The 25,871-nt window shown below is 42.9% G+C and overlaps 1 protein-coding gene across 1 annotated transcript in view; it reads left to right on the forward strand.

Moving 5' to 3' along the window:
- Window positions 1-21,693, forward strand: part of FOXK1 (forkhead box K1) — a 67,451-nt gene extending 45,758 nt beyond the window's left edge. Inside the window, exons 3-9 of the mRNA XM_054041246.1 lie at window positions 3,681-3,837; window positions 4,858-5,004; window positions 6,924-7,117; window positions 8,778-8,944; window positions 9,555-9,830; window positions 12,510-12,734; window positions 16,851-21,693. Of these exons, the coding sequence (XP_053897221.1) occupies window positions 3,681-3,837; window positions 4,858-5,004; window positions 6,924-7,117; window positions 8,778-8,944; window positions 9,555-9,830; window positions 12,510-12,734; window positions 16,851-17,068 (1,384 nt within the window). The 3' untranslated portion in view covers window positions 17,069-21,693. The remainder of the gene's footprint in view (window positions 1-3,680; window positions 3,838-4,857; window positions 5,005-6,923; window positions 7,118-8,777; window positions 8,945-9,554; window positions 9,831-12,509; window positions 12,735-16,850) is intronic.
- Window positions 21,694-25,871: the final 4,178 nt, after the last annotated feature.

Consider the following 25,871-nt stretch of genomic DNA (forward strand, 5'->3'; position numbering starts at 1 on the left):
GGGTCACTGGTGGTCTGTGTAAGAGTGGGGGCATTAACACGTGGTATCCTGGCCAAATTTCAGCTTGGGTCTACGTAACTGATATACTTAAATCTTCCATGCAGTTTCAATTGGATATACTGTTTCCTTCCTTCCTAAATTGTTAGAAATGCTGCGTTTCACTGGTGTTTGAATGATGCATGTCTGTAGCTCGCATATCAATTTCTGAAATGGTTTGAAATGAAAGCTACAAGATTTATTCTACTGCCCAAGAGGTGTATTCCAAATTTTCTTCAGTAGCAATGGCCAAATGTAGAACTGAGCCAGATTAAAGTGTGCCAAGTTCTATTATCTGTAGTTTTATCAGTAAAAATTACAGTAGTATTAAAATAGATCCAGTGTTTTTTGTAGTATTTGCTTAACAAAATATTTATATCCTGCACAGTATTATCCTAGACCACATGGCTTTGGGTTTTTTTTTTTTTTTTTTTTTTGTTTGCATCAGTCTTATAATACGAACAGCTATATGTTTGGGAAAATAGCCTTTGTTTATCTCTGGAACTTTTTTTTTTATTTAGGGTGTGAGCAATTCCACACTTCCCCTGGCCTGTTGCTGTTGGGGGGTAATGAGGAGAATTCCAGGAACTCTAGGAAATCGACAAGTCACTGCATTGTGTTTGCTTTAAACTATACTGAACTCTAATTTTGACTTAACCCTTAGGACACTTGTCCATGCTGGTATGTCTGCATAGGGGGAGGGAGAGGGGGAGTGGCAGAGAGTCTCTCAGAGCCCAGGTCAACTGCTGCAGGGTTTTTTTTGTTTTGTTGCATAGACATACCCAAAACCTTCTCTCTCCCCCTCCCCCTCTTATCTTCCCACCCTCTTTGCAACATGAGTTCCTCCTCCTTCCTCGGTTGTAAATTTCTTGTTTTCTCAGCCCCTTCAGCTCCAGCAGCACTACTGGAACTCCCCAAAAGTAAGCTGAGAGCTTGCTTTACCTGATAGTGCCTCTGGCCCCCTGCAAAGAGCAGCTCTGAGCTTGTTACATGTTCCTGATTCTCCCACCCACAACTCTGAATGTGACTGGCCTTCCCTGGCCTAAAGGAGCTGTTGAGAAGTGGCAAGTTTGTCTGGAGGAAAGGGTCCCATCATGGTAGAGGCAGGTTGGGGGAAGTCACTATTCCCAAGTTTCCAAGCGCCATGGCCACTCCAGGTTACCCCCACTACTGGATAATTTCCTGTGACATCCACAGTGGAGCTGGCTAGTTTCCTTAGAGTTAATAACATTTTATTCTGAAGGGGGTTTGCAAGCACAGCCCAGTTTAGTACAATGTTGAGATGACAAGATATTCTCTCTGAATTCGGGGGCCAGGTATTGCTAGTCTTTTAACAAAAAATTTATTTCTGTTAAGAATCAAAATGCCGCGGAAGCTGCAAATTTGTTTCTTGATGGCTTTTATAAAGATGGTCATGAGTTTAAATGTAACCAGTAGAAGCCCAAACCTGAACAGCAGGAGCCACATTTTCTCTGCTTATCTTCAAGAATCAATTTGTTACCTGTCTGAACGGCATGAGCATTCTGCGCACAAGCCTTGAAATTACACCGCGTCTTAGTAAAAGCACAAAAAAGATGCATTCTCTTTAAAGTGCACAGATTGATTGGAGGAGCTCTGGTCTCTCCACTTCCTCTCTGGCTTGGTTTTTAACAGTTTTGTTTGTGGCATACTGATTGGTGTGATCACAAATGGTTAGCAATATCGACACAACTCTTAATCCTTAATCTCTTTCTCGTCTGCATATTGCCACAATCCTAATCACATATGCAACAATTAAAAGACGCACTACTGCTGCTTGGGAATGAGCGTTCTTGTCTCCCTTAATTAAGTCTTCTTTCTGTGGATCATGCCAGGAAGAAGCTATTCAGGGGGGCCATTTGGTTGCCTCCTTTATTGGGGGAAGGCATGAGCAAAGAGTTGCGTCTTAAATTGCACTCAGAGATGAGACAAGAATTTATCCTGGTCTCTGGGGTCAGGAGTTTCATAACCATGGGTCCTTCACCAAAAACACCTTGCTCCTTAAAAGCTTCAGCCTGAGCTTCTGAATGGTGATGTTCCTGTTGAGTGTAGGATTCAGAGTGGATGCGACAGGAGAGGTCACCCTTGAGTTACCTTGTACTGTCGAAAACTTTGAGAGGTGTGTGTGTGTGTGTGTGTGTATGTGTTCGTTCCTATCCCAAGGAAACTTTCTGTAATCCATTGTTAAAATAAATCAGCCCGATGTTGAGTTTAGCAACACGTCCATTTTCAGGAAGCAGGAGTGAGAAGCAGTAGTTTTCAGTTTACGTTGACAGCTGCATTTGAAAATTGTTCTTTATAATTGGCACTTAAATTTACTGCTGTTGGTGGCCATTTTGCTGAGAGGAGAATCATTTGTGACAGCAGTACCTAAGCCCACTGCAGGGGACTAGGCGTCTTTTTCCATTCTCCTCTAATGCAGTTACAATAAAAAAAATCCTCTATTTCCATAGGTAAATATTTAAATATCGTTCCTCTTTCTTATTGATCATTCTGAGTGTACTTTAATGGGAAAGAAGTAGGTAATCCTGTGATTGGACTGTGGTCCATTTCACTGTGCTGCTCAGCCCTGGAGAGAGAAGGGACAACACATGAATGATGCTTCAGACTCGCCATCTCACCTGCCAAGCAGTCTTGTTCCCACAAATCAAGAATGTGTGACGACACCCCCCCCCCCCCCCCCCCCCGACTAGTTTTGCTAATTAATTCTCATCCTGCCGTATGTACTCGTGTGTCTGAGTGGTGCTGCAGGCTATAGACCCACCTTCGTTGTTTATTTGTAACCTTATACCAGTCTTGGTGTGGCTTTCCCTATTTCATAACTGTTCCTAAAGTGCCATCTTGTGGCAGTCCTAGAACTCTTAGTTACTTTTCTTTCCCCTAACCAATCTGCAAAAACATTGATCTGAAGGGCACTCTACCTGTATCTGCAGCTCCCATTGGTTGTCAGTAGGGTTTGTATGCTGGTAGGTTAAGGAGATAAGTGGCCTTTAGAGGTTGCTGTGGTTTTAGCTACTTGACATTAACCTTTGTGTTGTTGAACAGCCCTCTAAAGCCCAGTGCTGGTGCACCCAGTGTTGCATCTGTCATTATGGTTTTAACAGTGATACTGTAAAAAAATAAGTAGTCTTTTTAAGTAGAGAAGTTAAGCGATCAACATCTATATCTTAGACAGAGAATGGTATTGGCCAGATTTATGATTGAAGAATAAGGCTTTTAATTACTTGTGTAACTTATTTGCTCCAGAAAGACAAACTCTGATACAATATTTGGTTTTCAGTGGAGTCCCATGCTGGCTTCACAGAGGAGTGATCCTGCTTCATGCTTTGAAATTGCGTGTTGTCTAGTGACTACAGCAGGTGAAAGGAAGTCAGAACTTCTGGAAGTCAAGTTAGGACTTCTGCAACTGACTTATTTCATGATCTTGGGCAAGTCATTCAACCTCTCTAAGTTTTGGGTTAACCCATGTGGAGAAAGTTGTTCAGTACCTACCTACTTCTCAGAGATGTAGATTCTTGTTCGCCAATTGCCTAGAAATCCTTGGATGGTAGGAGTTGTCTGTGCACTTGTTGCTGTTAATAAATAACTGGAGATGGATGTCTCTGTCTCCTCTCTACCCTCTGCAGTGTTCCCAACTCCTGTCCGGCCAGTCCACGTGGCGCTGGATCCTCAGGCTATCGCTTTGTTCAGAACATTACCTCGGACCTGCAGCTGGCAGCAGAGTACGCAGCGAAAGCAGCATCAGAGCAGCAGGCAGACGCGTCTGGCGGGGACAGCCCAAAGGTTCAGAGAAACATTATCTGCCCAGCAGTGCTTGGGGAGGTTTTCAGGCCTGGCAGGGTACTGTAGTTAAACAAGTCGAAAGATAATTTATCCATTGTACATGTGTGTTACGTATTTCCATTGGGATACTTAACACCCCTGAGGGTCACTGGGTCATCCCCCTCCGTGTCAGTCACTGGCTCCTGGATATCACCACTAGGTTAGCTTCCCAAATTTATTTTCTGCATTCACTTAAAAGGTCAAGTTACAGGAATCTGCCTTTTTTGATGAACCATGCAGCCTGACATGCAGGTGTTCCCCCTAAGAAGTTATGTATTGGAAGAGTATTAAAACCAAGGAGTTTTATTTTTCTTCTTTAATTAACAGCTCCACAGATGTACACAACACTTTGTAAAATACACTGGGAATAAAAGACAGGGTCCCTGCCTTGAAGAGCTTGCTGTTTAACTCAGGCAGAATACACAGGCCTGCAGTTCAGGGACAAGAGGTGAGGAGAGCAGAGTAGAGAGGATTCGCTTTTAAAAACATAACAAACAAACATAAGGAGGGAATTCAGTCTTGATGAAGTGCCCTGATACCTACGTTGAAGCTGTAGTTTCTCTCTTGGTAATGCTAGGTTTGGGATCTAGCAAGGGAGCACAATACTGGATAGCTATGAAGATTGAATTCTCCCCTAAACCAGGGTGGCTGTTCTTGGTGGAGATGCACTGATGGAGCAATGTGAGGAACTGGAAATAAACCTTTCTAGTGAATTTCTTCAAATTCTAGAAAGGAGTGGTCTCTCCTGGAGATGGTGGAGCAGGACCAAGTCATGCTTGGTGCTAGTGCCTGGAAGCAGAACTGGGTGGAAAATTTAAAAAACATAGCAAACCTTTGGAACTTTTTTCCAACCGAAAATATTGTTTGGTAGAAAGTTTAGCTATATCTAGAAGGCATTTAGTATCTGGCTTGTGTGTAAACTCCAGCGTAAGAATCCTTACTCCTGAAATTAAGCTTCCCCTGTTGTGTCCTCTCTTTTAGGATGAGTCCAAACCACCATATTCCTATGCTCAATTAATTGTGCAGGCCATATCTTCAGCCCAAGACAGGCAATTAACACTAAGTGGGATCTATGCCCACATCACCAAGCATTATCCATATTACAGGACTGCTGACAAAGGCTGGCAGGTGAGTTCTTGACACCTACAAATTTTGAAATTTCTATTAAAGTGCTTATCCTAAAAGGAAACACATTTGGTGAGGATCAGGGCACTGGGGTAGTGGGAAGCTGTTCCAGTCAATTTAGGGAATAATCAGTTTAATAACCTCACTTAAACTTTGTTTGTGGGCAGTGTTTGTAAAGGCTATTCTACGGAAACATTCAGGGGCCTCTGGTTTTCTAATGCCCATCCTTACCACTCTTGTCATCCACCACGCCTGCATCTCTAGAGACATCTCCGACATGATTGTCATCCCCATTTTCATTTCCTTCCATGCCCTTGCTACCAGCAGCCACTTCATCAGTCTCATCTCCTCTGCTCTCACCCCATATCTATCTCTCTTCAAATCTTCCTTGACCCCTGAAAAATCTTGACTATGTCCAGTTATTTAGGAAAAGGATGATCTACGGACCTCTCCCTTTGCGATTGCACCACTTCAGCATGGCTGTCTGCAATTCTGTGTTCTCCCTGCTTTTAATCACAGTAACCCTCCCGCTCTCTACGACTATTGCTTTTCTTTCCCAGAGTATGGTCACTCTACTATAGATACCATCATGGAGCGCTAAGGGTCTGACACAACCACAAGCTGACCCCTTGTGTCGCACGTCTGTGCATAGCATACTATTGGGGAAATCTCACCGGCTTCTCTGTACAATTTGTCCATAGCTGATAATGCTATGTCAGACTTGGATATTCAGCTGCGTGAGTGTCAGTTTTAATGTGTCAGTAGCCAGGGCTTCAGCCACACTCGCCCTTTCCCAGTGCCACACCTCTGAACTGGGTGTTGTCACTTCCGGGCACACAACACTGATGTATTGGAGAGTCACGGGCAGCTGCTGATTCCACTATCCACAGCTGGCTGGAGCAGCATGGCTGATCGCGCTTGACAGTATAATCCGAATAAGTACATTCTGCCTGCCCAGTTTTCCCCTGCCCTATCAGTTGGAATGGAATTCTTCACTTCCCACCTTACCCTGCTCCACAGTGTTACCGTGCATTGTTAACCAGCTGCTGCATTGTACTGCAGAGACTGCTGCATTTCAGTGATGGGTGAAGTGGTCTCTCTATGTCCCTTTCTTCCCTACCAGCAGCGTTGTAAGGCTCTGTTTTGTAAAGCACATCTGTTGGTCTTTGAAAGCTGCTAGAGAAGCACAAAAATGGGGGAGGGAGAAATGATTTTATGCAATTGTGGGCTCACTGTGCCTTTCCTGCAACATAGCGGTGCTAAACCTAGTCAGTGATAGGACTGTTCCCTGAGAAATAGTTGTTGTTCCTATAGATGGGTAATCTCTACAGCACCCTACAGTGCTAGGTCTGTGCCAGACAGCTAATGGGTCCCTCCCAATATCTAGTCAGTCTAAAAAAATTTACTGGCCTGCTTTATGATTATTGTGATGTGGTGTGGCCTCTAGTGGTTCATGTTCGCACATGTGATCAATTTGCTGGTAGGCAGTGCAGCCAGGCCTGGCAGTTTTCCACTTGAAAACAAAAAGGCCATTTTTGAAGTGTGTTCTAGATGTTTACAATACACATCTCTTTTGTTTATGGTTTTCCAAAGCCCCCACTTCCATATCTTGCAGTGGAAGAGTTACTGCCCTCACTGGTTCTAGGAGTTGTTTCTAAGGGGCTGGTAACAGTACAGTGCCAGGCTAACCTATCTTCCTCCATAGTTAATGGAAACTCTGTATTTGTAACTTGCGTAGCCAGATTTTTTTCTTATCACTTCCATTTCCCCTTGTGAGTCTTGGTAGCTGGGTAGCTTGTTACTGTTTGTGGCAGAGATTCTGAAGGGGATGGATGTTACTCTTCTGGTCTGTGAAGTCTAGTTTGTCTGTCTTTGGTGTTTCCACATTGCATAATAATCAACTCATTCCTTGTTTCCTGCAGAACTCCATTCGGCACAACCTCTCCTTGAACCGTTACTTTATCAAAGTTCCACGCTCCCAGGAGGAGCCCGGAAAGGGCTCCTTTTGGCGAATCGACCCTGCCTCAGAAGCCAAGCTAGTCGAACAGGCATTCCGAAAACGGAGACAGAGAGGGGTGTCCTGTTTTCGAACCCCTTTTGGGCCCCTCTCCTCCAGGTAAGTTCAGGTCCCTTTTTATTTTTGTTCTAAATCTGTAAATCTGTTTTGGTGTCATTTCATAGTGATGCAGAACTGTTCTCACAGGAGTAAGTGGCTTACTGTGCAAAGCCCTGCTGTTCGTTTCTGAAGAGCTGGGTCCACATGTGGATTAGGTCGTAGGAGAAATCACTTGTGGTATTTAAACTAGTCTCTTTCAGAGAACATCACATCATTTGACATGGTTCTCAGCAATGGAGTCGAAGGGATGTGGTATGGGACTAAATGAAACTGCCTCAGCCAGTGGTACGGGTGTGGAGGAGAAGCTTAGCACAGAGACTGTCTGGACTAATTGATTCTAGCTAGTGCAGTGTACCCTTTGCTCTTGCAGGGACCAAATTTTGTCTAAAAGTGGGTGAAAATAAGGGAAAATGAATAATAAAAAGGTGGCATCCACAATAGGGTGTGTGAGAGAGAAGGATATTGTTCGTTGAATTTTAAGGAAAATGTGAGTCTCGTAGATAATACAGTTCTGTTTTATAGAAGATGTATGTGTGTGGGGTGGTGTTTTTGTGTGTGTGTGTGTGTGTGTGTGTGTGTGTGTGTGTTAAAATGAATGCAAATAAAGTCAGGATCCCTCACCAGTTCAATGATATCTAGTTAATTTATTCAGCGAGATCCTATAGCTAAACATCACACCCAGTGAATATAGTGTTAGAAATAACTTAAAAGACCCAGGAATTAGAAATCCATAAACCTCTCTGCTAAAATATTTATGCTAGGCTGCTAGTCCAGTGTACTGACAAGAAGGATTCTAGGAGTGACTTCAAAACTTTGTTGCTTTGGCTAGCTGGGTTTGGGAGTGTTGTGGTGGTAATTGCTTGAGGATTCAGTGTTCTTTGTACTCTTAAACTTTTCCAATTACTCAATCCAGAGTGTCAAGGTGTTCTCATTTAAGCCTGGTTACTTTCCCTGGTCAGAGGGGAAATGCAGTGCTTGTAGCTGGTCCCTGGGTTTATGAACAGTGACTCTCTTAAATGGTGCTTGTAATCTTGAGAATTCCCAACCTTTGTCATACTGACAACTTGAAGATCACATTTGCATGAAAACTTTGTATCTGCTATAATTGCAAATAAAGTCTGTGATTCCTGTTACTTAAAATTAGCAAGAAATACATTTCTGCAGTGTACATTGTGCACTGGCAGCACGTAGTGGAGTTTCACTGTTTTCCCTCTCTCAGGACAGAAACAGTGGGAGAGAAGCCTTGGCTTCATCCCCCACATAACAGAAGATCAGAAAAACTCTCATATTAAACGTTTCATGTTTTGTTTAAATTGTAGCACGTACTAATCAAGGGACTGTCAAAAACAGGATTGAAAAACAAAAACCAACCAACCAAAACGTATCTTTTTTTTTTTTTTTTAAATCCATTTGAATGTGCCCATTTAGATTCAGATTTCGCCCTACTAAGAGTGGCATTGCTGCAAAGATGCCATGCTTCTGGCTTCATTGGAGGAAGTAGGACGGTAGAAACAGCACAAGAATGGTTTCTTAGTGCTGTGGAAGAATAGAAGCTCTTCTATTGAAGCAGTAGATTTTGGAGATGCCTTTGGTTCTCTGCTACTGCTTTCTTGGCCAGCATGTATTCTTTTTACTCTGTTTGCACTGGTTTGTGTTTCAGGAGTGCCCCTGCCTCTCCTACTCATCCCGGCCTGCTGTCCCCTCACTCTAGTGGCCTACAGACTCCAGAGTGCCTGTCCAGGGAGGGCTCACCCATTCCACATGAACATGATTTTGCATCAAAGTTAGCTTCTGTTCCAGAGTATCGATATTCACAAAGTGCGCCTGGTATGTAGCCCCTATTTTGCAGGAGAGTATGTTCATTATGGTGGGAGGGTGTTCTATATTTCAAATAAAGACCTCATCTCTCCATACTTACCCTTTTCCCAGCCTCCAGTGGCTATATAGCTTTAGATTGTCTCTTTTTCTTATTAGCTTCAGCTTCATGGCAATGGGATGGGGAGTGGAGGGAGTCAATCTGAATGGGGATTTGGATCTGTCGTCACTCCTCTTCAGCTGTTTAGGTTGGTTGCTCTTTGGGGCTGCTGTCTGCACCCAGAGTTCCATGTGACCTGATAAGTTAAAAAGCAGAGGTGGAGTTTTTCACTCGTATGCTGGGAAAGGTGAAACTGCTGGGTGGTGATGTTAGGTCTGTATGAACCCCATGATTGTGCAACCCATTTAAAACCCTGCACTGTGTGTACACACATTGCATACAAAAACTACACTCAAAATGTTTAGATTGCATAGCCAGCCACTCAAAAATTAGGAAATACAAGATTGAATGTTGTCTGAATAACTTTAATTCTTTTGCAAGTACTGCGCTGCTCAGCATTATGTATTATTAGAAATGTCAAAGAAAATGAGTGCTCTAATATGTGTATCTCTTCCATTTCAGGATCACCTGTCAGTGCCCAGCCGGTGATCATGGCTGTTCCTCCTCGGCCATCCACTCTAGTGGCAAAGCCGGTAGCTTACATGCCAATAGTGACTTCTCAACAGCCGTCTGGTCATGCAATCCATGTAGTGCAGCAAGCTCCCACTGTTACAATGGTCAGGGTTGTAACTTCCTCCTCAAGCTCCGCTAACGGATACATACTGACAAATCCAGGCCCAGCAAGCGGTGCTCATGAAGCAACAGGAACAGTGTTGGATTTGGCTGGTGATCATCGAGGTAGTCTGTTTCATTTCCCTCCCTACTTGACAAAGGAAGATTTGTCCGGACTTGTAGGGTTTTTCTGCACACCTATTGCACTCTCTGGGTGTTTAGCCCTTGACAAAAGAGGTCAGTCATAAGATACAATTTAAACTGGGTAAGAGCTTTCGCACTAGGTCTGCCTAGCAGTAAGCAGGAGAATTGAGTCGTGTGTGGCCTTTAGTTAGTAAAAATCTAGCTAGAATTTTACTGGTGACCAAAGCTGCATATATGGCTGTGAATATTTATTCTAGTTCTGGTGTTCCCCTACAATATGCTTGTGGACTGAGGCCCATTCTGATCAATTGGGTAAATTACCAAAAGGTATCTCTATCCCAAACAAAACTCCCACCATCCCAAGGTATGCTTTTCCGTTTTGAAGGCTGAAGCTGTTTGTTTCAAGGTGACATTAATGGTAATTGAGACTCTGTGTCCTTTTTCTGTGGGTATGTAAAATTTATTCCAAGGGAGGATAGGTGTAAGCCTCTGGAAATGAGTTTTGTAGAAGTGCATATAGTGTTTGTGATTAGAAGATTCCTCAAAAGCCAATTATTATAAGGATCACTTTATATCTTTTCAAACTGGCAACTCTGGCCTTACTGAACTAAACCCTGAAAATACCTAATGTTCTATAAAAGGATCATTCTCTGTCTGCTTTCACTTGGGCAGTACCTCCTTTTCTGCAGCCCTTCTCATAATTGCATTATATTATTGTACATTTGTACAAGCACAATAAGAACAGTGAGTTTCATTGAGTGTTTATGTGCAGAAGAGTGATTTATTTGCTTACAAGCTGGAATGGAGAGGGGAGGGAGAGATAAAGACCCTCCCCAATAGTAATCTGGGACACTCAGCATTTGCTTTGGTGTTGGCTTGCTTTTGACCACCTTCAAACTCCCCTGAAGTTTTTGACCAGATCCCCTCTGTGCTTCTCCAGGCTTCCCAGCAGCAATCTCTGAGCTTGCCTACACTTGTAACAGTACAGTAGTACAGCCTCAGCACTTCAGTGTGGATGCTACATGCGCCGACAGGAGGGGTTCTCATGTTGGCTAGGCAATCCACCTCTCCAAGAGGTGGTAGCTAGGTTAGTGGAAGAATTCTTCTGCCGACCTACCACACTCTACACCGAGGGTTAGGTCAGCTTAACTGCGTCGCTGTGGGGTATGGATTTTTCACACCCCTGAGAGATGTCGCCAGGTTGACCTAACTTCTTAGTGTAGAGCAGGTTTCTGTCTCTCTGACCCTCTGCCATCCCTAGATCCTCTTCTCTCCCCCCCCTCCCCCCCAGCCTCTGCCTTCCCCAGCTCCACTCTTCATTCCGACATTCTGATACCCTGCCCGAGCTCTCCTCTCCTGTTCTGCCATGTCTCCCTTGTTTCTCTAATGTTAAGATGGGGAAGAGAAGGGGGATGCTGGGGTGGTCCTACTGAATCAGCTTCTTCACTTCCTGCCTGCCTGGGCAGGCATCACTCCTTTTCTCCTCCTCTCAGAGTTGGCTGGAGAGGTCAGGCAATGCGCTGAGTCAGCTGCAGAGAGAAATCTCAGTTGCAGCCTTCGGCTGGCCAGCAAAGGGACACGGTTGCTCCTTGAGGCAAGAGGCTTCCTGGCAGCTTCTCCCTGCCTGTTGAGCAGATCAGTTAAGGTGGGGGAGTGAGGAGGAAGGTTTTAAACACTGCCACACTAAAACAGCAGCATCAGTCCAGGCACTGCCCCCTTTCTGCTGGTTCCTTCCCCTATCCTTCACAGCTAGTTGAAAGTTGTGCACGAAGGCAGGTTAAAATTGGAGGGGACTGCTTCCTCTCCACTCCCTTGTGATCTCACCCAAGTGTAGGCATGAGAGCAAGCCGTCCCTAACTCCACAAACACTTGGGCTGTTTGATACTGTTATGGTTCCTTCCCTGTTGTGGTTAGCTGAGGCTCAGGGTGGTTGATGTACAGGCAGGGAACTCTCATAGTCTAGTTTTCACTGACTGTATCCATGCCATGTTATGTAATGTAGTAACATGCAGATAAGGAAAAGAATGATGGGGAGAACCTTTTTATGCCTCAGAATGACATGTTTATAACCTTGTTTCTTAGTTGGCCTGCTTGTGCCTTAGAGGAAGTCTATATCTGACATCAGTAAATAGTTGTGTAGATATTTTTGTGTTAGGTAAGGTAAGAAAACTTGTGGAGTTAATGAAAAATCATGGCTGGATGTCTTGAAATGCTTCAGAATAACCATTTGTTCCTCATAGGTAGTAACCCTTCCCCATTCTTATATTGCTGATTGCAGTGTTCTTTCTCTAATGAGCTAGGTGAGTCAGTCTTCCCTGGAGAGCCTGATCCTGCAAAAAGATTTCTGGGTACTTCACGTCTCCCAGGATCAGGCCCATACCAGTCAGCCATGTCCTGAACCTTCTTATTTTGAAGCCCAAATGTGTTACTCTGAGACTCCTCTGCATTGACCTGAGAAATGATGCTTCCCATTCCCATGAGATATTGATTTGTGGGATTTATCAAACGCAAATGATTTGGTTGTGTCTGGATACTTTGGCTGTATGTGCTTGGGTATTTTCATTTTGTCTAATCTTGGGATATGTATTATTGCTAGCATATTAATGAAAATGAAGCCTACTCGTGGTGAATGATTCTCCTTTCTGTTTACTGTCCAAACAGGCATGGATGAGAAACCAACAATTGCGTTTGCCACAATACCCACTGCCAGTCGAGTCATTCAAACAGTTGCCAGTCAGATGGCTCAAGGTGTCCCAGGGCAAACTGTTACCATCCTTCAGCAGGCAACTCCAGTGACCATTGGACAACACCAACTACCTGTTCGGGCAGTAACACAAAATGGGAAGCATGCCATCCCCACCAACAGCATCACCGGCAGTGCTTATGGTATGGCTTTCCTTTATGGCTGTGTGCCCGATCACCTGATGTAGTTTCACATGCACTGCAAACTCTACAGTTATACTACACATAGGTCCTGACATCTGAGTTTTCCCATACATCCAAATTGAAATATGTGTGCAAGATGTGTATTGTGCAACATTTTGCACCACTAAATAACAAAGTTTTTCTTCCCCAGCCTTAGTGCTCTAAGTGCTTGTTCCATTCTTTCTCTTCCACCTCCAGTTCTGCTCATTTGCCTCTGGGGGGGTAAAAGCTCTGCCATCTTTAACAACATAGAACCATAGAACTGGAAGGGACCTTGAGAGGTCTTCCAGTCCAGTCCCATGCACTCAAGACAAGTCTAAGTATTAGCTACACCATCTCTGACGGGTTTTTGAAGATTTTTAAGAGCAGGTTAGACAATAACAGAAATTCTACAACCTCCCTAGGCAATTTATTCCAGTGCTTAACTACCCTGACAGGAAGTTTTTCCTAGTGTCCAACCTAAACTGCCCTTGCTGCAATTTAAGCTCATTGCTTCTTGTCTTATCCTCAGAGGTTAAGGAGAACAATTTTTCTCCCTCCTCCTTGTAATGACATTTTATATACTTGAAAACTGTTATCCTGTCTGCCCCTCAGTCTTCTCTTCTTCAGACTAAACAAACCCATTTTTTTTTCAATCTTCCCTCATAGGTCATGTTTTCTAGACCTTTAATAATTTTTGTTGCTCTTCTCTGGACTTTCTCCAATTTGTCCACATCTTTCTTGATATGTGGTGCCCAGAACTGGACACAGTACTTAAGGTGAGGCCACATCAGTGCAGAAGAGAGTAGAAGAATTACTTCTCGTGTCTTGCTTACAACACTCCTGCTAATACATCCCAGAATGATGTTTGCTTTTTTTGCAACAATGTTACACTGTTGACTCATATTTAGCATGTGATCCACTATGACCCGCACATCCGTTTCCACAGTATTCCTTTCTAGGCAGTTATTTTCCATTTTGTATGTGTGCAACTGATTGTTCCTTCCTAAGTGGAGTACTTTGCATTTGTCCTTACTGAATTTCATCCCATTTACTTCAGACCATTTCTCCAACATCACCTCTGCAGAGTCCAGTCCCTTTTTATGTCCTTGGCAATGCATCTGTCTGTCCCGTCCCCATCTTCCTTTAGTCTCTGTTCCATCTAGGGTTAGCTTCTTTTCAACAAATAAATGTGGCCTTTCTTGAGCCCATTTTCTCTTACTTTGGCTTTTCTTGCTATGGAAAAAGTAGGAATGTTATGTAATGTTTTTTATGAATTCTGCACTTGGCATTGCTAAAGGGTTAGACCTGCTCTTTGGGCAGAACAGGAGACATGCAGGGTGTGAGACATACCTTGGGTCTTGGTGGAGAGAATGGGGTATTTAAAAAACTGATTGAAACCGTCCCAGCTCAATGGAGGATTTAGAGAGACAATGAGAAACCCCAGCAACTGAACAATCAACAATTGACAGCAGGCAGCTCCAGCAGGTGGGGTATGTGAACTCAGCATGGCTCTGCCTGAGAGGCGACAGGAGGGGGATAGGAGTTGTTTTTTGGAAGAGGCCAGACAGTTCTCACCTGGGACTGACAAAGGGACAGACCCTGAAATGGAATCTAAAGCAGCTTGGCTGGTGGATAGCACTGGCTTGGCCAGATGGACTATGTCTTAACCTTTTTCTCTAGGCTAACCTAGGGACTTGCAATGCTTTGTTCCAGTTGACTAATAAGTCCTACTCTGTTTTGGAAAAGCCTCCTGGTGTCACTGCAAATACATGTTGAGGTGCATTAGCCTGCGAAGAGGCTCAGTCTTGGAGGCAATGAGGCTGTGTGGCCTACTGTGAAGAAAGAGTAGGATCAGTTGGAGGTCTGGCACACTGAAGGGTTCCTCCTGTGGATCCGTGACATTTGCCAGTCAACCCTTGCCCTCAATATTGCATAATAAATCTTCCCTGGTGCTCTTAGGACACCACTAAATCCCCAACTCTGTTCTCAGAAAATCCTTTTCTCCATAGCTAAATGTCTCACCTCCAGTCTCTTCTCACTCATCAAAGTCTTGGGGAAAGAACCAGTACTATGTTGCACGGTTTTGTCTCATAGAAATGTAGAGGGCCTACTGGATCTTCTACATCAATGCAGGATTGTTTCATATAGGATATTTTCTAGTAATTAGTCCAGTCTGGTTTCCCTGGGGAGGGTATTCTTGTGCTTCCTCGGGACATTAGGTATTGTCACTTTAAGGGTAATGACTGGTGGTGGCAGAACCCTAAAACTTTGAGTTATTGCCTTCCCTTCTTATGAAATCAGAAGAGTCCCAGCAGCCCCACCCTGCCCCTTCAGGCAGTCAGAACGGAAGACTTTGTCTGGATTTGTGTTGGCTTTCTTACAGCATCTTTTGGGTTGTCATATGAGTTATTTCTTTGTTTTAGTCCACTGCTGGATGAAGGCTTCCTGCCACTTTCTTTGATTTTTTTTTTTTTTTTTTTTATTTAACCTTTCCCATCAGAGTTCTACCTAGTTTTACCTTGTCCAGTAATGGAAAACTGTAATGCGTAGTTGTAATGTCTTAGATGTATAAAACTGTTAAATAAGAATAGAGATTAAAAATAAATGGAGCTGATGATATCCTGCAGTAGCATGAGACTGATGTAGAGTAGGACATTTGATTGCTAATTATTCTTCATTTATGCGTAAGGCACTCTGAAATCACTAAAATTTGTTTCACTCTTTTTTGTAATCCGATGCGATTAGAATCCTTCCGATGACACCACAGCTTTCCGGTTTAAGTGGTGCTAGATTCTCTCTGCAGAGGATGCAGAGCTTGTATCTTTTTGACGCACTTCACTATGCGCAGCTGAAAAACATAGTTTCTTCCCTTAGGCTGTCTCGGTTTTTAACATTTGTTTCCCAGTCTGGGGTTTTCTCCTCTTAGAATACCGAGAAGGCTTTTCTGAATAGTGGTCAGCAGTTTTCTCTCATCCAACCCTGACAGTCTTCTCTTTTCTCATCCTCTTGACCTTACTGGTGCATGGCATTCTTCGCAATGGCCTGGTGTAGTTTGCTGGACTCTGAAGGACATTGTTCTGGTTCCATTACTACTTACCCCTGTGCTCCTTTTTGTGCTGCTAGCAGTGGACACTCCTGTATTGTTAACTCTTACCATGTTGATGTCCCTCATGGTTTGGCCGTCTTTATCAATGTGAAGCTATTTTACACTTTTGCTAAGGTATAAGCATATTCTGTTGCTGTGACTTTAAACTGTAGAAATTTCTACTCAGTAACAGAACTCTTGAGACTTTGTAAACTGGAGGTAGGGTTACCTTATTTGCCATTTCTTTACTATTGTGAGAGTTTTTGTCTAGTTCTTGGAGAACAGGGCTGGGAGCCAGGAACTCCTGGGTTCTAATCTCAGCTCTGACAGGGACTCTCTCTGTGGCCTGAGGTAAGTCATTTAACCTCTTTGCCTCAGTTTCTAGCCTGTAAAATGGATATAATACTCATCTACCGCCCACATTAATATTCTGGTTGTAATCCAGTTCCCAGTAGACAGGGTGTTGGCTTTCTTGTTGGCAATCTCAGTAGAAGCGCCCAGCTTTGAATGGGCCATGGAGACTAAACTACCCACACGGCCCTAGCAGTGGTCCGTCCAGGTCAGCATGCTGGTATGGCAGCTTGGGAGAAGCTTTTGATTGTGGTGCTCCATGCAGTAAGTACAGAGCTTCGATCTCATAGGCTATGGATGCAGAATTTTTCAGTCATGGGTTAGGGGTTAAAACACAAGAGTGGGAGCTTTCCAAGCTGGAGACAATTCCTTAGCTCATTGGTGTACAGGTTTATTTATGAAATGATGTATAAAGCATTTTGAGAACTTTCAATGGAAGGTGCTAGGGAAGGAAGAGCAAGGATTAATGTTCTTAAATTCACACAGGACTTAAATTCAGAAAAAGTTAGTTAATGTTTGTAAAGCACATCTGAAGGTGACAGTTGCATATCTCCAGTATGATTGCTCTCCAGTGTGATTTACTTCTGTCTTTTCTAGACTTGCAAATGTTGTTTAGACTTTTGGCTGAATTAACACTTTTTTTCTCTCCCACTCCCCAGCTCTGACAAATCCGCTACAGCTCCTTGCAGCCCAGGCTAGCTCATCCACTCCCGTTGTGGTTAGCCGGATATGCGAGGCAGCGACTGAAGACCCTGCACCACCCTCGGGTGAGCCAGATGTAAAAAAACCCCGGATGGAAGAGTCCAGCGGAGCAGTCCAGGCTCAAACTGGAGTCATCACGTCCACAGCGCCGCAAGGACAGGCAACCAGTGAATGACGAATCGGTGGGAGGATAGTAGGAATGTAGGTGGGGCAGCGGCATGAGCCTCGAAAGCAATTTTCAAAGAAAAGAAAAACCACAACTGTAACAACAGCTTGAAATTTAGAGAATTACGAGCTCTTTTTAAAATTACATTTTAAAGGGCAGGTCAACAACAGTTCTTAGAATTTCGAGATGCTAAAAAGAATGAAAAAGAATCCTCCCAACTACCTGTACCTGGAACTCAGTTCTGCCTTTACTTATGGGATATTTTTCCTCTTTTTAGATTAAAAAAAAAAAAAAAATACAGACAACTGATTGTATGACTGCTGGGATATTTTTTTTTTTTTTTTTAATCTCCTTCCCTTTGGGATGGGAGTTACAGTTCAGCATCTAAAGGAATGTATCACAGACACATCTGCTCTCTGGGAGGAAGGCTGATCATCTCTGATGCCTTGCTATTCTGCCTCTCGGAGCTTCAAAACATAAGACCATTTAAAAGGGCCACCCAAGAAGATTTAGAAGGATGGGCACAGCTTCTTGTAGGAACAGCATTAAAGTAACATGATACCAAACTGGGGGGAAAAGGCAGACTTTTTTTAAACAAACCCACCCCTGCAAAACATCATTATATCCATGTTTGTTTATATGGGGATTTGGGAGGGGGAGCTACAGGGCTCAACCAGATGGATCTTCAAAATATGGTTTCTGTCCATTCCCTTTGAGGGAAAGTGAGAAGATGGACGAGCAGCATTAATCTATTTCTTTTAAAGAAAAGAGAAAAAAACAAAAAGGGGTGGGTTGTCCTCACACTGATTTCTCACAGTTATTCATCATCCGCTTATGAATTTACGGCAAAATATCATAGTGACGGAACATGTGAGAAAGGGCATCTTTGAAAGATTCTGTGTATATTTGGTTTTTTAGTTGTTCATATGTCCCCCTGCTTCTGGGGCAATATGGTTTATTCATAACATCCTAGAATGAAACTACCATCACCTTTCCTGTGAACCCAAGGGGCAAATGGTTAGCCTTCTGCATCAAAGTGGTTTTGTCAGTCCTTTCTGGCAGTACGACCCTCTGGCCTGAAGACCAGATGGCTTAAGGTCAACAGCCCAGCGCCAGATTGAAACTTGGAAGTGGATTTCAGCAGGTGTCCCATGGTGTGAAGCTGAGACAGTGAGGTTAAATTCCAGGGGTGAGGGCCAGTGGGGATTATAGACAGTATTGAGAATGAATCTCATAAACTAATGCAAACCAAGAGAACAGAGGCCTCGCATTTTCTACATGAAAACTGTCAATTCCTGTTTTTAAAACAGGATTTTGAGGTTTTCCTTTGCTCCCCAACACATGCCCTCCCAATGATCTAGTTAGACAAAGGACCAGGAGTCAATTGCATTTGTTAGGACTGGCCAGTAGTCAAGATAATTTCCTTTTAAATACATATTTGTTTTAATTTAGCAGTTGGATAAATCATGTTCTTTTCATAATGTACTAAAAAAAAAAAACCAGTGCAGACCCAGTATCCCTACAGATTTCTGAGACACTCGAAGCAGTTGGGGAGTGGGTGCTGTGCATGGCATGAATTGTGGTTGAGGAAACAGGATCACCCTCTTTTCAGCCCCCAGTTAATCAGTTGTTAGTTTTTACAATACAACCCCTTCTGCTATCTTCTGTTTAAACACCAAAGACATTTCTTAACTTAAAGATCCTGATAGCTTTGGAAATGGGAAAAGTAAGCTAGCAATAATGGAGCATGTGTCTTCTTTCTAGGGATCTGTCTGTCCTTTCTGCTTCCACTGATGTAGTGCAGTGTTGTCATCTTGCTGTTAAATCCAAACTGACAGTGCTGTTACGGAGCAGAGTGCAGTGAGCAGCAAGCTCAGTGTGGAACTTTTAATGGGACGGATTTCTCCAAGATACAGCAAATGAGACCATTCATACCCTGTACACATGGCAGATCACCGGTGTTAAGGAGCAAAGCAGAGCTGATGAATTTCTTCTAGCATCTTAGGGAGGAGGCAAATGTAGTAGTAGTAGTAGTAGTAATGCCTAATTGCAAACAGGTGACATTACTTCTCTTCTAGGTTTCCTTTCTCTTTGCCAGTCCCATTCCCTGTGACTGAGATCCACTTTCTATATGAAAGCTGAGCAAGTTTGTTTTTGCCTCACGAAAACAAATTTCTCGCAGTTTATAAAAGAGGAGAAAATTCCTGGGGGACATGGTTTAGGGTGACAGCATTGAAAACAGTGATGTATCTACAGCTTGACCATTCTAATTTATCTGTACGTTGGTGGCAGTGAGTGGACAGATTCTCTGGATTTTAGTGCATAGAATTGATTTCTGAAATCCGGTGGCGGCTGTTGTAATTTGCCTAATAGTCGCAGTCAGCCAATCAGCAACTTTGCACCTATTCTTCTGGTGGGTGGCTAAGTCTGGGTTTTTGACAGTAGTCAGCTGATGTAACGGTTTGCTCAAAGCCAGGATTCTAAGAGGAGACTTATTAGCACAGACTAAGAAATAGGGCACAATGATGAGAATATAGCACAGTTTGTTTGTGCTCCTACAGCCAGTCAGTAACGTCAGGTGAACGGTACTTTGAATTTCAGCAAATCCCCAGAAAGAACTATGAGGCTGGGAATCCTTTGTTTAAGGAAGGCTTTTTAAGTCTTGTAACAGGTCAGGTGAGCAAATGCTGGATGAGTGACAAACGAAAAACATTGTTTGGGCTCAGATGGTTGCTTCTCCTTGAAAATGTCCATAAATAGGACCATACCATAAGCTGCTGTAAATCACATAGATCTATTGAAATCAATGGAGACTTGCAGACTTACAGCAGGTGAGTGTTTCCACAGATCAGTTGCTGGGTTATAAACATGCCTTTTAAAATGTACAGATTTTAAAGTGTGCATATTTGCCCCTCCAGCATTCAGGGCAGTGTAACGTTTTCCAGACTCTCCTTTGTGGCTCAGAACACCTGCTGGTCAAGTTGCTAGTTGAAGATAATTGAATGTACTTATCACCAGTTACATGTTCACTGGTTCCACTTGCAAAACCCCAGAATCTTTAGTTTATCCAAGTAGTGTTTTCTGCCTCCTCCCTCACCAGTCTGGTATATTCACTTTCACTAGGAAGCAGCCACGCCACTTTCCCAGCCTTTTAGTTGGCGCTTGGCTAGTGTTGGACCCACACTAAGAAAAATAGCACTTCTTACCCCAAATCTTGTAGAGCCTATGGAAAAGTGTTCTCCTTCCTTATTTGTAGCAGCTGATAAGAGTATTTATACCTACTTTCAGGCCTCCCAAGTGGTTCTCTAACATGCTGCCAGTTCTAGAAAGCCACTCAGCTAAAACACTGCTGTTCCTAATGAAAATTCCTCGGCAGAATTTCCTCTTAAAAAGGGCAAATTATAGATATTGGCGATTGAAACAACCTAATATGTTGTCTAATCCATCCCTGTCAAGGCAAGATTGTTGCAAAGCCAGAAGCAAGTGTTCTTCCCTGTTACATGCTTTTTCAACCCTTAAAAGTAAGTAAGCAATTAAAAAGGGAAACTTAAATGCATGAGTAAGATAAATTTGTCTTGTTTACACACACTAGAAACTAAGCTTAGGAAAATATCGAGCTTTATTAAAATAAACCGTATTGGATCGGAATAACCATTTATTAAAATCCAGTTTGTAAACAAACTTAAGAAATCAATAACAAAAATAGGGATGTGATGGAAATAATGACTATCTGTCTCTGCTGTTCAGTTAGTGGTGATAAAGTTATGCACCATTCCATGCTTGCAACTTCACAGCTATAATTTCTAAATGAAATATGCATCAATAACCTAAATTCTTGTAATGGTTGTCCTCTCTCTTGCTGTCTTTTCCCCTTCCTGTTGCTAATCATAGTCCATACTCAGCTGATGGGGTATAACCAATACGGAGGAAATGGGTGGTGATGTTTCTTGGTTATTGGAATGCAGAACTTGGGCTAGAAATGTTTGGTGATAAGATGAACTGAAACCATATTTGAGTTCGAGGCTTGTTGACCCTTCTTTTCTAGATAAAAGTGATTTCATTGGAGAATATTTTCCCTGCGCACTCCAACTGATGCCGTATTGAAAACAACAGATGCTCTCTCTTTTCTTTTAACAACCTCCCCTTTTTGGGCGGTTTGTTGCTAGTGACTGTCAGACCCAGGCCTAGTCCCATGAATTCTCCTACATTTTTGCACCGAATTTCTGTTGCTTTTCAGACGACTGTGATTACTGTGCTGTCCCTTGGCTTCAGCAGGCATCCTTGGAGATGGAATCCAGTGCAACTCCAAGGTCATTTGAATTACAAGTGGCCATTTCATTCCCCCTCTTCCCTCCCCCCGGTCTGTCTATGTGAAGGTGCTCCTACATTCTGGCATACTTGAATGTGACCTCCCATACTTGGGTTACCTTTGCAGAATAATATTGAATTGTTTTAGTGATTGACTTGAAACTAAGAAAATGTTATCCCCAAAGAATTCCCAGGAATCATACAAAAAACTGTATCTGCCTTTTAAACTCCCCTTTCTATTTGAAAATGGGAGCTACTAATTTTTGTGTAAGGTTGCAACATTAAAAAAATTAAATGAATTTTTCTGTTGAAACTTTTAAAAAGTCTGTTTACCTTTCAGCCCGTTTTTTCTTGTTTCTTCCAGTTGCTAGTTAAACCACACCACACGTTCTACACAAGGTATTAACTCCACAGGCTTTCTCTCCTGGGTATTATAAATGACTATGGAAACAGCTGGGATAAGGATACAGAGTAAGGTCTTAAACTAAAGGGACATTTAAGTTTGATTACCTGAAACTCCCAGTTGTTCAGAACAGGGTCATATCCCCCTTCATCTATTAATTGTATTGAAAAACCCCTTGATTATTTTCCCCAAAACTTCAGTTATCTGAAATTGAGCATCTCTTACAATATTTGGCTAATGGAGATTGTACCATATTTTTTTTTTTTTTTTTTTTTTTTTAAGTTTCTTTACCTGCTATAACCCATACCTTGGGATAATCCAAAACTGGGGAAAAAAAATTAAATCTATTGACTGTGTTTCCTTTTTGCATTTTTCTGAGCTTGGCCAATGATGAGAAATGAATCCGTTTTACTTTGATTTATAGGCAGTTTATAGCTCCTTTCACTCATGCTTTACTAGTGTGATGCCTGGGTTGCAAACAGGAAAGGGATTGTTGGTTTTATTCCATTGGAATTATTTTAAATTCACGTTTCTCTTGAACTTGGCTTTTTAAAAGCGTATTTTTGCAAAATGTCAATATTGGGGTGAATTTGATCTGATACAGGGACCCTTTCAAAGTGGTGTCAATTTGGCCTGATTCAGTGATAGCCCATCACACTGCCCATACGTGTGAGTAAAGTTCATGGCTGTAACTCAGTCCCATTTTTCTGGGCCAGGAGAGACTGGATGAGCTGTAGGGGGCAGTGTGGTGAAGACAGAGCACTTGCATTGAACGCTGCCCATCACAAGGCTGGGAGAAGACTAAAGGATAACACATTTGGGATCCGCAGGCTCTGAGGGGGACTTGGACAGGGGTCATGTTGACCAGCTTATAAAAAAAATTCTGCCGTGTTTCAATTTTTTGTCTTTTAGAAATTAGCTGCTGGTTGCTACATTAGCTAATAAACTACTGAATATGAGTAGCAACTGTTAATTTGATTTTGCACATACCCCAATTAGATGCCTGTGCATGTATGGAGTGACCTAGAGAGACAACTGCAATTGAGTCTGCTTCCACAACCCTTTTCTTTATTTTACTGTTTCATTGTTCAAAAAAATCATTTAAGGTTGGGGACTTAAATCTACCACAGTGAGAGCTGCTGACCTTAACTGGCATGTAGTGTGATGTGGAACATTGTTCACTAGGTCAACTGGAGGTGTTCAGGCTGGAGCTATAGCGTTACCTCTGAGTTCATGGGAGTTTTTTCCCCCGAGGAGACCCTTAGCACCTTTGATGTACTGTAGCATGTACCTGAATATTAGAAGGTGAGGAAAAAGGAAGAAAAGAACTTTCTGCCATAGCTATGTCCATGAAGGTTGGATGGCAGATGTAGTGAAAGGAATTTAAATTATAAATAGATCAGGTTTTAACTTTTTTGCATGTTTTACTTTGTGACCAGAAGCTCCTCATTTAAACCCAGCCCTGTGTTTGAATGATTAAATCCTCAGGTGGGGATTGTTCGCATCTTTGTCTGATATGCAGTGTCCCAGGCAACAAACTAGGCTGGATAGTTGTGAGTTGCAGCATAGGGAATCGTAAAGGTTCTGACAATGCCGGTTGTGCGGATGGACTCTACCTTGTCCCTCTCTGCGGAGCTGTTCTGGCTTGTGGCTTTATGAGCATAGCAGGAAGCAGTGTTGGGGACCTTGGCCAGCTTTAGAAATGCTTAAGCCATGCCTTGGCTTGTTTAATCAAACAGTGGCTTCAGTTCTATGTGCAGCTTTACATTAGATCAGGGGTAGGCAACCTACGGCACGGGTGCCAAAGGCGGCACGCGAGCTGATTTTCAGTGGCACTCACACTGCCCGGGTCCTGGCCACCAGTCCGTGGGGCTCTGCATTTTCATTTAATTTTAAATGAAGCTTCTTAAACATTTTTAAAACCTTATTTACTTTACATACAACAATAGTTTAGCTATATATTATAGACTTATAGAAAGAGACCTTCTAAAAACATTAAATTGTATGACTGGCACGCGGAACCTTAAATGAGAGTGAATAAATGAAGTCTCGGCACAGCACTCCTGAAAGGTTGCCGACCCCTGCATTAGAGGAGCCTTTTTTATTTAATTGAATTCTCTTGGGTTTCTTAATCCTGCGGCTAATAAACTGGAGTTGGGCATTAAGAACCAGTCTGTAAAAGAGACGTGACCAGCTTTGTAGATTTGCCATTATAATGCAGCATATTGATCTTTTGCTTTGTGAACGTTCATGAACATTCAGCAACAATCTTTCTTTGTTGGCATCCAAGCCATGATCCATCTCCCATTTCTGCTCTGATCCCCCCTCCCCCCCCCACACACACACACGCTGTTTTTTTTTCTTCTGCAGTTGTTTCCTTCAATTTCAATGAGCCTCTGACCTAAATGCTCATTTATATGCCTTGGTTTAAAGGTCTGCGTGTGGTAAGACTGATTGTGCCCAATACTTGTCGCTGCAGTTGGACAAAAGACATCAGTTGTGTGACTTTTCTGTTTGAGTGTAAAAAAAAAAAAAAAATTCCTTTTAAAGCTGCTATATCTCTGGCATACACTACTGCTGTACTGTGTAAAATGCAGTGGAGCCATTTGAAGAGTGTTGTGCTGCAGGAAATCTGATTACAAGATTGTCTAGTGTGAGATTTGCTGAGCTACTAGGGATGAGACGCACACTTCCTTGTACGTACAAGATCTTAAACCATTTGCATAGCCGCATGCTGACCAAAATGTAGCTGTGACTTTACAGGGAAGAGTTTCCCTGTTATGCATAGCTGTCTAGTGACGGTTTCTGGTTAGGTCAAAAGTCATTCTCTTCAATAGGTGGGTTATATTCAGGATAGTGTGTGTGTGTTAGTTACATCATATGCACCTAGCACCACTAGTAGTGGCAAACATCGAGCCATGATGGTGTTTTTCTATTAAAATTCTGTCTTTTCAGGGTGTTGTAATATGGCTGTAAACATTTGCTGTGGGGTGAATAAACTTGGGCAGGCTTTGGACTTTTGCCAGGAGCACCGTTTTTAATTTAATTTTTTTTTTGGTAAAGATTTGACTATTTAAGTTAAAAAGATGACCAATACAAATCCTCTTTGTGGGTGCTATTTCATTTTAACTACACTGTATGAGACCTTTCAGCATGAATGGCAGGATGTGTCCTTACAGCTATGGAACTATAGACTTCACTCACCCCTATAGCTCATGAGTTAGAGCCTAAGGCCTTGGCTACACTTGGGGATGTGAAGCACGAGTGTAGTCGCACCGCCAGCGCTGCGAGAGCTCTACCTCTCTGAGGGGAATAGCTTGCAGCGCTGCGAGTGAGCGTGCAGCATTGCAGGCGCTGATTACACTGGTGCTTTACAGCGCTGTACTCGCTGCGCTTGGGGGGGGGGGGGGCGTTTTCACACCCCTGAGCGCAGCAAGTTGCAGCGCTGTACGGCGCCAGTATAGCCAAGGCATAAGTGGGCTATTGGGTTGAATCCACTCCCCAGCTTCCAAAGTGGCACATCACAAGGAGAATAACATCTAAGAAAACAACCCTCTTAAAAATACTTTTTTCAGAGTATTAATTTAGATCTATGCAAGTATACATTTTATTTGTGTGTGTGTGTGTGTGTGTGTGTTATAAATAAAAATGGTCCATGACTATTCCCTTCTGTTAAGAGTTAAATGGTACTTGACATAGATATATTAGTAAATTCCAACTGCAGGCACTAATTCTCAGAGAATGATATCTCTATTTTAGTACAGAGTGGGGAGCGGCCTGCAGAGGTGTAGCTTGAACCCGCCGATTCGTTCCTCTTATGGGGCACGAGGACCAGTTTAGGACTCTGCTCTCCCTCTGGGATGAGTCTCACTTCTGGCACAATACTGGGAAACTCTGTAGCAGCAGCACAAGCTGTTCTATTGGCAGGGAAGTCCCCAAATGGCACTAATAAGAATTAGAGAATGAAAGGGATTCAAGCTGTCTCCCAGCCGTGGTTTGAGAAAACCAGGCCCCAAGATCCTTACACATTCTCATCCTGCCCTGTACATAATGGAAACGCCTCCCTATAAATTGGAAATTAATTGGGCTGGCTGAAGGGTG

The sequence above is a fragment of the Malaclemys terrapin genome, chromosome 10 (assembly GCF_027887155.1).
Source record: "Malaclemys terrapin pileata isolate rMalTer1 chromosome 10, rMalTer1.hap1, whole genome shotgun sequence".
NCBI lineage: Eukaryota > Metazoa > Chordata > Testudines > Emydidae > Malaclemys > Malaclemys terrapin.